We start from the raw sequence: 12,673 nt of genomic DNA on the forward strand, positions 1-12,673 counted from the left end.
AACATCTACATCCAAAGAGACGACTAGACACTGAACTAACACACTTCACAAAAATTAACTCAAAATGGGACACGGACCTAAATATAAAATACAAAATTATAAAACTTCTAAAAGACAAGATAGGAGAAAATCTAGGTGACTCTGGGTTCGGTGATAAATTTTTAGATCAAACAACAAAAACAGAATCCATTAAAGAAAAAAAACTTGAACTTTATTAATACTAAAAGCATTATGTTCTGTGAAAGCCTCCATTAACAGGATGAAAAAACAAGTCACAGGCTGGGAGAATATATTTGCAAACACACATCAGATGAAGGTCTTGCATATGAAAGACCCAAAGGACCTTTTGCTACCACCACCACCCTCACGGGTCACATGCACGCTCCCAGGAAGGGCCTGTCCCAGTCGGCTCGGCCCTACTGCCAGAGAGTCCCCACCTGGCTGAAGCTGACAGCTGATGACGTGAAAGAGCAGATCTACAAACCAGCCAACTTGAAGAGCCTAACTCCTCACAAATTTGCGTGATCTGAGAGACTCACATAGTGTTACACAAGTATGTTTTGTGAAGGCAATAAAATCTTGAGAACTCTTAAGTGCAAAGGACTTGCTCCTGATCTTCCCGAGGATCTCTATCATTTAATTAAGAGCGCTGCTGCTATTCGACAGAGAAGGCAATGGCAACCCACTCCAGTACTCTTGCCTGGAAAATCCCATGGACAGAGGAGCCTGGTAGGCTGCAGTCCATGGGGTCCCAAAGAGTTGGACATGCCTGAGCAACTTCACTTTCACTTTTCACTTTCATACATTGGAGAAGGAAATGGCAACCCACTCCCGTGTTCTTGCCTGGAGAATCCCAGGGACGCAGAGCCTGGTAGGCTGCCATCTATGGGGTCGCACAGAGTCGGACACGACTGAAGCGACTTAGCAGCAGCAGCAGCAGCGGCTATTCAAAAGCATCTTGAGAAGAACAGAAAGGATAAAGACGCTAAATTCCATCTGACTCTGATTGAGAGCCATATTCACATTATAATACCAAAGGAGTCCTCCTCGCTAATTGGAAATACGAGTCAGCACAGCCTCTGCCCTGGTTGCATAAATTTGTCTATTGTACTCAAGCCATAAAACCATTGTTTAACAGGAAAAAAAAAAATCCAAAGAACTCTTAAAACTCAACCATAAGAAAACAACAGGCAAAATATCTGAAGAGATATTAATATCTCACCAAATGAAATATGTAAATGGAAAATAAGCATGTGAAATGATGGCAACATGTATCATTCAGTTCAGTCCAGTCACTCAGTCATGTCCAACTCTTTGTGACCCCATGAACTGCAACACGCCAGGCCTCCCTGTCCATCACCAACTCCCAGAGTCCATCCAAACCCAGGTCCATCGAGTTGGTGATGCCATCCAACCATCTCATCCTCTGTCGTCACCTTCTCCTCTTGCCCTCAATCTTTCCCAGCATCAGGGTCTTTTCAAATGAGTCAGCTCTTCTCATCAGGTGGCCAAAGTATTAGAGTTTCAGCTTCAACATCAGTCCCTCCAATGAACACCCAGGACTGATCTCCTGTAGGATGGACTGGTTGGATCTCCTTGCAGTCCAAGGGACTCTCAAGAGTCTTCTCCAACACCACAGTTCAAAAGCATCAATTCTTCGGCGCTCAGTCTTCTTTATAGTTCAACTCTCACATCCATACATGACTACTGGAAAAACCATAAACTTGACTAGATGGACCTTTGTTGTCAAAGTAATATCTCTGCTTTTTAACATGCTTTCTAGGTTGGTCATAACTTTCCTTCCAAGGAGCAAGCGTCTTTTAATTTCATGGCTGCAATCACCATCTGTGGTGATTTTGGAGTCCAGAAAAATAGTCAGCCACTGTGTCCAGTCTCCCCATCTATTTGCCATGAAGTGATGGGACCAGATGCAACGATCTTAGTTTTCTGAATGTTGAGCTTTAAGCCAACTTTTTGACTCTCCTCTTTCACTTTCATCAAGAGGCTCTTTAGTTCTTCCTCACTTTCTGCCATAAGGGTGGTGTCGTCTGCATATCTGAGGTTATTATTTCTCCTTGGCCATCCCAGTTTGTTCTTCTTCCAGCCCAGTGTTTCTCATGATATACTCTGCATATAAGTTAAATAAGCAGGGTGACAATATACAGCCTTGACGTACTCCTTTCCCTATTTGGAACCAGTCTGTTGTTCCATGTCCAGTTCTAACTGTTGCTTCCTGATCTGCATACAGGTTTCTCAAGAGGCAGGTCAGGTGTTCTGGTATTCCCATCTCTTTCAGAATTTTCCATAGTTTATTGTGATCCACACAGTCAAAGGCTTTGGCATAGTCAATAAAGCAGAAATAGATGTTTTTCTGGAACTCTCTTGCTTTTTCGATGATCCAGCAGATGTTGGCAATTTGATCTCTGGTTCCCCTGCCTTTTCTAAAACCAGCTTGAACATCTGGAAGTTCACAGTTCAGTATTGCTGAAGCCTGGCCTGGAGAATTTTAAGCATTACTTTACTAGTGTGCGAGATGAGTGCAATTGTGTGGTAGTTTGCACATTCTTTGGCATTGCCTTTCTTTGGGATTGGAATGAAAACTGACAGGGGAAACATAAATTCAAACAACAATGAGATACTACTACCTATCTATTAGAATGGCTAACATTCAAAACACCAGTTGTTGGCAAGGATGTGGAACAACAGGAACTCTTACTAACTTTTGGTGGGAATGTAAAATGGTATAATCACTTTGGAAGATAGTTTAGCAGTTTCTTGCAAGCTAAACACAGTCTTACCATACAATCCAGCAACTGTGTTCCTAAGTATTTATCCAAATGAAAAGAAAGTATGTCCATACAAAAACATGTACACGAATGTTTACAGCAGCTTTATTCATAATTTCCCAAACTTAGAAACCACCAATATGTCCTTCAGTAAGTAAACAGATAAACAAACCGTGGTGCATACATACAATGAATTTAGTTCAGAAATAGAAAGGAATGAGCTGCCAAGTCACAGAGACATTAAATGTATACTGTTAAGTGGAAGAAGCCAGTCCAAAAAGACCACATGCCATGTGATTACACCTATACGACATTCTGGAAAGGCAACACTATGGAGTCAGAAATAAAAATCAGCAGTTACTAGAGGCTCAGCAGAGGACATGAGGTGTGTTGAAAGGAAGAATAAGTGCAGCACAGAAGATTTTTAAGGCAATGAAAGTATCCTGTATGATACTTTAATGGTACATACATGACTTTATGTTTTCATCAAAAGTCATAGACTTGTACAACACAAAAAGTGTACCCTAACACAAACCATGGACTTTCGTTAAAAGCAATGTAACAATATTGGTTCAACTGTAATTAATGCACTAGTATTGCAAGATGTTAATAATAAGAGAATCTATAGCATCTGTGGCTGGGGGTGGTGGTATATGAGAATTCTTTCCTTTTTGCTCAATTTAACATAGAACAACCACTTTAAAAAGTAAAGTCAAGCTGCATTCCCCTCAACTGGACAGCAAGTCTGTCACTGAAGGGTGATCTGGGAAGTCATCTCCATTTGCAGAGGCACTGTCTTCGAGGGCCCCCTAGAGCTAGTAAGAAAGCTGTAAATGCCTATTTGCATAAACTGTGTTGTGAAGGACATTCAAGTAACTTAGATGTTCCCTCTGGATATGGGAATAGGAACATCAGAGTAAGAAAGAAACTTTTTTTTTACTGATTATTCATTTCTGCAGGTTATTTTTTTATCATGCATTTTTTATGTCTTAAAAAAAAAAAGTATTGTCAAAAGTAAAATGAAAAATAAGTTTGCAACCTTCCACTCCTCACACCTGCTTTGATGTCCCAGGAGTAATCCAGTATTAATAGTTTTGATGTATACCCTTTCAGATATTTATCCTTTCCTATGTAGGTTTTTATAGCCCAACAACGTATCTATGTCTACATATGAAATTATGGAATAAACTACTTAAAATTACTTAGATACACCAAAAATAAAAGTCAACTAATATAAATAAATACGAACAAAGACAGAAATGAAAAACATTCTCATCTGCAAAAAAACAAAACAAAGAACCCAAAACAAACATTCTTCTGAAAACACTGTTCAGGCATCAAGCTTCTATCCGGAAGATGTACAAAAGAACACACTCATAAAATTTGGAATGCGATTTCATAAGGTTCACAGTATCCTGTAGCCCACTCATGATCTCTCTACACCCAGGTTTAAAACCTCTAAGTTAAGGAGAATGAAATATGAATTTATCTTTTTATTTTCCAAATTTTAAAATTTATAATTGACAAAATATTTACAACCTAAAATTACTGACTTCTTTTAGCTTTAAACAAAGTAGTTAATTCCATATTAATTAATCCATATTTCCTTCAAACTAATAACGCTACTTTTTCATCTATAATTTATGCCATCACTTAGATTATCAAACTGATCCAATAAAATTTTAAAAACAATTGCTACTTTTTTTTTTTTTTACTCTGGATTAATTATTCACTATTAAGTCATTTCAGAGAAGGCAATGGCACCCCACTCCAGTACTCTTGCCTGGAACATCCCATGGATGGAGGAGCCTGGTAGGCTGTGGTCCATGGGGTCGCTAAGAGTCGGACACAACTAAGCAGCTTCACTTTCCCTTTTCACTTTCATGCATTGGAGAAGGAAATGGCAACCCACTCCAATGTTCTTGTCTGGAGAATCCCAGGGATGGGGGAGCCTGGTGGGCTGCCGTCTATGGGATCGCACAGAATCGGACACGACTGAAGTGACTTAGCAGTATTAAGTCATTTCTAATTCACTAAATAAATTTTACAGGTAGAAAAAATATCTTACCTGCAAAATGGGAAAAGTAGCAGTGGTGATGCCCATTTTGTGTAAATTTAAGAGCATTTCACTTCCACTCCATACTTTACAGGATGATTCATAATCCCTTTCCACAAGATGTTCAGAGCTTGCTTCTAACCAACTGGAATAAAAAGAACAATTTCATCAACCAATATCATCTTTATGTGCACCACTATTTCAACAGAACAAACAGAAATGTGATACATTGATCTGTATTCCTTGATGCTCTTAGCACATAAATGTAGATAATTAAGACATATTTTAAATAGCATGTATGATTCATATTACAAAGTAATCATACAGCTAAAAAGCAAACTTTTTTTCAGAAAAGAGACAGATGCATGTGATCCCCAATTTGTGTTTTGTGAATTTACACTGCTTAACTGGTGTATCTCTCCAACTGACAAATTTGGTCTGCACATAAAAAGAAACACAAGAAAGCTAATAGAGAAATTACAGCATTAAATATTAATATTAAAATGGAATTACTAGAAAATAACTAATATATTCACTTACAAACACACAGAGAGGCATCTGTACATTCAGTGAGTATTTAAATGTATTATGCCAGACACTGCACTGGGTAGTGGAAATACAGCAGTAAATAAAATAGGCAAAGTCCTTATTCTTATGGAAATAAGATTTTACTAAAGGGAAGTAGAAATAAACTTAGAAACAAATCTATGAACATGAAAACATTAGGTAGTGATAGTGATATTATGAAAATAAATTGGATTAATGTCATCTAATTGCTACTTTCATTTGGAGTGTCAAGGAAGCTCTCCTAGAGGTGACATTTATTCTAACGACTGAATGCAGAAAGCACTCAGTCATGTGAGAATCAAGGGGAAAAAATAAATGAGTATTCCAAGCAGAAGGAATGTCTGGGGGTGATTAACAAATTTTGCTTATTTAAAAACCTCAAAGTCAATGTAATTACAACACAACAGGCAGACAGAATAATAGTATGAGCAATGTTAGTGTGATAATTAGCAATCAGATGATATCGGGCCAGGATAAGAAGTCTGAATTCTATTCAGAGTAAAATGGGAAGATTTTAAATGGAGGATTTCAAATAGGAGAGATAATCTACTTTAAGCATTTAAAAGATGATTCCAGTTTAAAGGCAGAACGCATTATAGGAGAAAGGCAAAAATGAAAGGAGAGACCTATTAGGAGGCTGCCCTTGTGGCTCAGCTGGTACAGAATCCACCTGCAATGCGGGAGACCTGGGTTTGATCCCTGGGTCAGGAAGAACCCCTGGAGAAGGGAAAGGCTATCCACTCTAGTATTCTGGCCTGGAGAATTCCATGGACTGTATAGTCCATGGGGTCGCAAAGAGTCGGACATGACTGAACGATTTGCACTTCACTTCAACAGTGTTCTAGGGGGTTCCCAGTGGCACTAGTGGTCAAGAACCCCTGCAAATGCAGGAGACATAAGAGACACAGGTTTCATCCCTGGGTCAGGAAGACACCCTGGAGAAGGAAATGACTACCCACTCCAGTATCCTTGCCTGGAGAATCCCATGGACACAGGAGCCTGTCAGGTTAAGGTCCGTAGAGCTGCAAAAAGTCGGACACAACTGAAGTGACTCAGCACACGCATGCAGAGTGTTCTAGTTGAGAGATGATTCTGGGATGACAGATATGAGATTGAAGGATTTGGGATATATTGTGTAGGTGGCCTTTTTAAAACTTACTGGTGAATTGGATGAGGTGAGACAGTAATCAAGGATAATAGTTAGATTTTTGATTTGAAGAACTGGTTGGTGGTACCTGCTTAGATAAGGAAGACAGAGCAGGTGGGGTAAGTAGGGAAAGAAAGGAGTATTTTGGAAAGTTGAAATTTTATATCCAAACAGAGATAGAAAGCATAGTTGAGTAGATAAAAAGAGCATTCCAGGGAGAGACTGGGACAAATACAGATTCAGGCCTCGTCCGCACTGCTTTTGAGTTATGTAATTTAAGGAAAATGAAGAACTAGAAAAGAAATGAGTATCCAAGACCAAGCCCTAACACACTTAAATATTTAAACATCAAACAAATTAAGAACTATCAAAAGAAACTGAGAAAGAACGGACTGTGAGGAGGAAGAAAACCAGGAGGTGTCATAGAAGCTGTCTAAGGAAAACACATTCCCGTGTGTCTGCTTGTTCTCACTACTTCACTTCTGATACCTCTGGTCTCACATGCATGTCAGTTTTTTTCCCCCACACAAGCAATTCTCTGAGACATCAGATGGGTGTCCTATAATTCAATTCAATTTTGACACTAACTGAGTTTGCAGAGACCCCACAGATTAAGTACTCAGTCTCATTAGACTGTCCCTCCTCCCTCCCCCAGCCTCAGATGCCAGTTGCAAAAGTCCAGGTTGTCATATGTGCTTCTGACCAAATACCTGTTAAGTCAGAGGTTCCCACAACCCCCTCCTCAGGTTGGGCATTTACTAGAACAGCTCAGAAATCAGGGAAACACATTTACCAGTTTATTATATAATAAAGGATATAGATAAAAGTCAGATGCAAGTGATAAATAGGGTGAAGTCAGGAAGGTTGCTGGGCACAGAAACTTCTGTCCTTTTGTGCAATACACCACACTCCAAGTATATAGATGTGTTCACCAATGTAGAATCTCTCTGAAGCCTTTTTTTTTTTTGGTATTTTTATGAAGACTTCATTACAAAGGCATGATAGAACATTAACTCATTATCCAGCCCCTCTTCTCTTTCCAGGGGGAGGTGGAGCTCAAAGTTCCAACCTTCTAAATATGGCTTGGTTTTTCTAGTGACTGGATCCATTCAGGAGCCCTTCAACCATCACCTCATTAGAATAAAAGACAGTCCTATCACCCAGGAAATCCCAGGGGATTTAGGAGTTCTGTCAGGAACTGGGGTCAAAAATGAAACAACAAAACAGAAGATGCTCTTAGTGCTCTTATCAATTAGGAAACTACAAAGGTTTTAGGAACTCTGTGCCAGAAACGGGCGACAGAGACGTATATATATTATTCCACAGAAGACAAAGACACTGTTCATAAAGGTGGTATTCAACAGCAACCAACACTGCTGAGAGGCTAAGTAAGATAACAGAAATAACCTTTGCATTGGGCCATCTGTGGACCTCTGGTGATCTTGATAAGAACAATCTCAGTAGAATTATGCATACAGAAACACTACAGGGATGGATGAGGAAAGAATGGGAAATGAGAAAATAGAATCAGCAACTACGGACAACTCTTTCAACATCTATGCTGTGAAACAGAAAGGACCAACTTCTACACAGTAAAAACACCTCAAGGAAAGACTTAATCAAAAGGAAAGTTTGGGCTAGGCTATCTCTATGTTTAACTGGCAAGGAACAATCCATTTCCCAAGTAGTCTGGTCCAAGTTTACTGATTATAAAATACTTGGCATAATAGAACATGTTTCCAATACAAAGGCAGCCAAATGACACTGAAAGACAAATGCTCTTACTTAATGAGGCTACAGCACACAGCTCGTAGGGGTTCATGATCTTTCTTCCTTATATTATAGTTAATCATACTATCTAGTTCATCCCGAGCAAACCGAAGCTGAACTTCTGTTACACTGTAACTTGCTGATTCCCGAGCACAGTCCTCAATGTTATGAGCTTCATCTAAAATGACAACCTGTTCTTTCAGATTGATGTCCATCTATAAGATAAAAGAGTTTTCTTGTAAAACATTTAGCAAAATGGATTTAACAGCAATAGGTAGGTCACTTCATTCAAAAATTCACACCACAGGCCAATATCACAAGTCCAACTACAGAAGTAACTGATTCTCAGTCTTAAAACTTGTAAAGCACTTAGACCAACCAAATATCTATAGAGTTTTCCATTTTTCACCCTCAAAATACTTGTAAACCTATCAACCAAAATAATACGTGTTAAGTGACCCAGGATCAAGGTATAGCTGGTTACACAAAGGATTGTTAAGGATCTTCAACATAACTTAAAAAGCAGAAGTTTTAAAAAACCTGATTTAAAAAAATTTTTTTAATCAAAAAAAAATTTTTTAATAACAGCACAAGATTCAAAAGGCTCTCAAAATACTAATATATTATGTATCTGTTTCATTTTAGTCTTTTCTGCAATCCTTTAGAGAACTACTCTTCTCCAACACCCATGTGATATCGGTAGGACTGTTAATCTGTTAAGCAAGGTACCACTCTCATAATGTGGGTAGATTCAGAATCCAGGCCTGTCAATTAAATAAAGTATTCCATTCCTGTGTAGTCACACTAGTTCAAGAATGGGTATGAGATCCAATCTAGGCCATCCAGAGTCATTATAGGTGACTATCCTTTTTTTCCAGGTTACCTAGCTGGAAAAAAGCTAGCTAACTATAGTTATCACTGTTTCCACTGGGAAGAACTTGCCTGATTATAAAGCCACCACAATAGTCAAGTACTTTTTTCCTAAGTCCTACCAAAGCTGGGTTTGTGTCAATGGCAACTAAAAGAGTTCTAATACAAAATGTCACAAAGCAATTGCCACTGAGTTATTCTGAGGAACAATAATATACAGAGGGCTGGAGATGGCTGAGGGAAAAAAAATGAAGGAGTAGGAAATATACTGGGGTTTAAAAGATGAGTGGAATTTGGATTTGGACAGACAGAGAGTAGGGCAATTCAATACATAGAGGTGTAATCAAAAGCAGAGATACAGGAAAGAACAAGGTATCCTCAGGGGATTGTGAGGTAATTTTTCAAGTGCTCAAGTTGGAAGTCTGCAGCAGAAAAGGCTGAAAAGGCAGATTCAGGTTAGACCACTGATCATCTTGAGAAAGCTTGAGAAATATGGACTTTATCCATATGAGATTTTTAAGCAGAGAAAAGATGTTATAAAAGTAATATTAGAAAGACTGACTTGGCATTGATATATACAGTTGGTCAAAGGAAAGAGACCTAGTTGAAAGGCAACCAAACAAAAGGATGTATAGTTGGAGGAGCTGAAGCCAAGGAGGCAGAAGGGGCTGAGAAGTCCTTGTGATAGGCTGTGTGCATGCTCAACCATAGGGGTATTAAATATAATGCCATTCATTTTGAACTTCCAGAAATAGAAAGCTAATGAGAGTTGTACAGTCAGTTCTAAAAAGAGCAGCAATAATATGCCGTTATTCATTCTTTATCTTATGCTGTAACAACTGGATGTCTCTAAGAACCAGGTAAATAAACATAAATGTTGTATCCAAAGTTCACTTATTCAAAGCTCACAAAAAATAATTTGCATAGTATGCATATTCTCCCAACGTACGTTCTTCAAAACATAGATTATTTAGATAAATATTTTATAATAATTCTGATTTATAGCTATCATAAAGTGATAGCTATAAATGAGTCTCAAATGGAGATAATTTTGCAGCCGAGGGGATATTTGGCAATGTCTGGAGACATTTTTGACTGTGACAACTGTGAGTATACTATTGGCATCTAATGTACAAAACCAGAGATGCTAATAAACATCCGGTAATGCACAGGACAGCCCACCACAACGAAGTATGTAGCCCAAAACGTCATTGCTGTCAAGGTTGAAAAATTCTTTTATAATTCCACTTCAGTACTAGGTCCTTAAAAGTACTTATTACTTTGATAATTAAAATGACAATGTCTAAAATTCATTTTTTAATATCCCCTAGAATACACTCTGAACATTCTAATCTGTTTATACATTTTTCATAAATTAAGTATAAAGTAAAAGGCATTAAAACATCTAAAAGTTTTTACATTCATCACTTATATCCCAATAAATAGGAAAAAAATTCTTTTAATTTTTACATATCTACTCACAGTTTCCCTTATCTGTGCATCTAGAAGATAGTTGTAGGGACAAAATATTATGTCAGCATTTTGCATTAGTTCTCGTGCTGTGTAATATGGACATGCCTTTAGTTTTCTCCCCAAGCTGACAAGTTCTTCTATATCCCAGGCCTTGTGCATCCCTTGGCAAGTCTGTAATGTGTGTTGATCACTCATTTTATGAACACCATGATAAAAATAGCAGGATTTTCCCTGAAAACAAATATGTACGGTTCAAACACTAGAACAGAAGAACTAAAACAAGTTTATCTCAGAATTTTTAAAACATCATTAAAGCCACAATATAAAGATTTAACAGAGGAGACAGAGTACACCAGGTCTATAATATAACCGTTTTAAAGAACTACATTAGCTAACTCAGATAGAGCTCCAGATCAGTACAGCTCTAGACACTCCAGATTAACTTGAGAAACATTTTTATTAAATTATCTTTAATTGAAGGATAACTGCTTTACAATATTGTGTTGGTTTCTGCCATACATCAACATGTATCAGCCATAGGTATACATATGCCTCCTCCCTCCTGAACCTCCCTCCCACCTCCCACACTTTCCCACCCCTCAAGGTTGTTACAGAGCCCCAGTTTGAATTCCCTGAGTCACACAGCGAATTCCCATTGGCTTTCTATTTTACATATGGTAGTGTATATGGAGAAACATATTTTTTAAGTATATTTGTTGTGACTTTGTTCTGATTAAAGTTTTATTAGGCAAAAATATTTCTGGAAGGATACATAAGAGCAATAGTATCACTGCTGCTGCTGCTGCTGAGTCGCTTCAGTCGTGTCCGACTCTGTGCGACCCCATAGACGGAAGCCCACCAGGCTCCCCCGTCCCTGGGATTCCCCAGGCAAGAACACTGGAGTGGGTTGCCATTTCCTTCTCCAATGCATGAAAGTGAAAAGTGAAAGGGAAGTCGCTCAGTTGTGTCCGACTCCTAGCGACCCCATGGACTGCAGCCCATCAGGCCCTCCATCCATGGGATTTTCCAGGCAAGAGTACTGGATAGTTGCTCTCAAAGATGAGAGCCAAATGACTTGGGATAGGACTGAGAGAGATTTTTCTCTATAGACATTTCTGTATCTTTTCAGTTTGAGCCATGAGACAGTACTACTTAATCAAATACAAATATTAATAAAAACAAAAGAAGGAAAAAAGAATGGAAAGTGGGAAAGAGGGAAGAAGAAATGTCCCAGGGGACAAAAGTATTCATCATATAAAATTGGAAAATACAAGTATACCAAAAATCTATAAATTACCTAAAATCCCACTATATCAAAAATGTACTATTAATATTTTGATGTATCTCATTTCAGATTTCTTCTCTATATATCAATACATCTCTGTAATGTGACCCAATATTAAAATGAGAACAAATCAAATTTTCCCCAGGTGCATGCACTGAGGATTACTGACAATCCAGTCACTAAGTGTTTTTTACAAAACTGGTACTGCCTTTTTTCTCATGGCCTATTTTATTGAAAATCTTATCAAATATGTCTTTTCATATCACTAAGTTTTTTTTCATTGTTGCTAACATATATTGGATTAATATGCCACATCTGATGAATCAGTTTATCACTGGATATTTAGACTGGTTTCAATTTTTGCTTTATAAATAATGCTGCAATAAGCAATTTTATGCCCATTTCTAAATATTTTCTTATCATACATTTTTAGAAACGGCATTATGAGATCAGAGAGTATATTTTTCAGTTTCTTGAAAACCGTATTGTCAAATTATCCTCCAGAAAATGTTTATGAACATTTTATATTACCCTTTTTCCACACCTTTATCAACATTATCTTTTTTTATTTTTGCCTATTTTAAAGGCAAAAATAGAATCTTCTTTCAGGTAATATCTACTAATGTCCTTTGCCATTCTATTATTGAAGTAAAAAAATTTTATTAACATATATACACTAATCAAAAATAAGATGTTTGATAAAACACAGTCCTAGCAAA

The 12,673-nt window shown here is 37.8% G+C and overlaps 1 protein-coding gene and 1 pseudogene across 12 annotated transcripts in view; one reads left to right on the forward strand and one right to left on the reverse strand.

Annotated features, from left to right (window-relative positions):
- Positions 1-12,673, reverse strand: part of BRIP1 (BRCA1 interacting helicase 1) — a 189,137-nt gene that overhangs the window by 118,497 nt on the left and 57,967 nt on the right. For all 12 annotated transcript variants that reach the window (XM_055577414.1, XM_055577413.1, XM_055577410.1 and 9 more), the window contains 3 exons: positions 10,679-10,900; positions 8,342-8,541; positions 4,855-4,987 (listed from right to left, as the gene is read on the reverse strand). In XM_055577414.1, the coding sequence (XP_055433389.1) occupies positions 4,855-4,987; positions 8,342-8,541; positions 10,679-10,900 (555 nt within the window). The remainder of the gene's footprint in view (positions 1-4,854; positions 4,988-8,341; positions 8,542-10,678; positions 10,901-12,673) is intronic.
- On the forward strand, positions 71-1,096 carry LOC129649699 (40S ribosomal protein S13-like; annotated as a pseudogene).

This window comes from Bubalus kerabau, chromosome 4 (genome assembly GCF_029407905.1).
Source record: "Bubalus kerabau isolate K-KA32 ecotype Philippines breed swamp buffalo chromosome 4, PCC_UOA_SB_1v2, whole genome shotgun sequence".
Classification (NCBI taxonomy): Eukaryota; Metazoa; Chordata; class Mammalia; order Artiodactyla; family Bovidae; genus Bubalus; species Bubalus kerabau.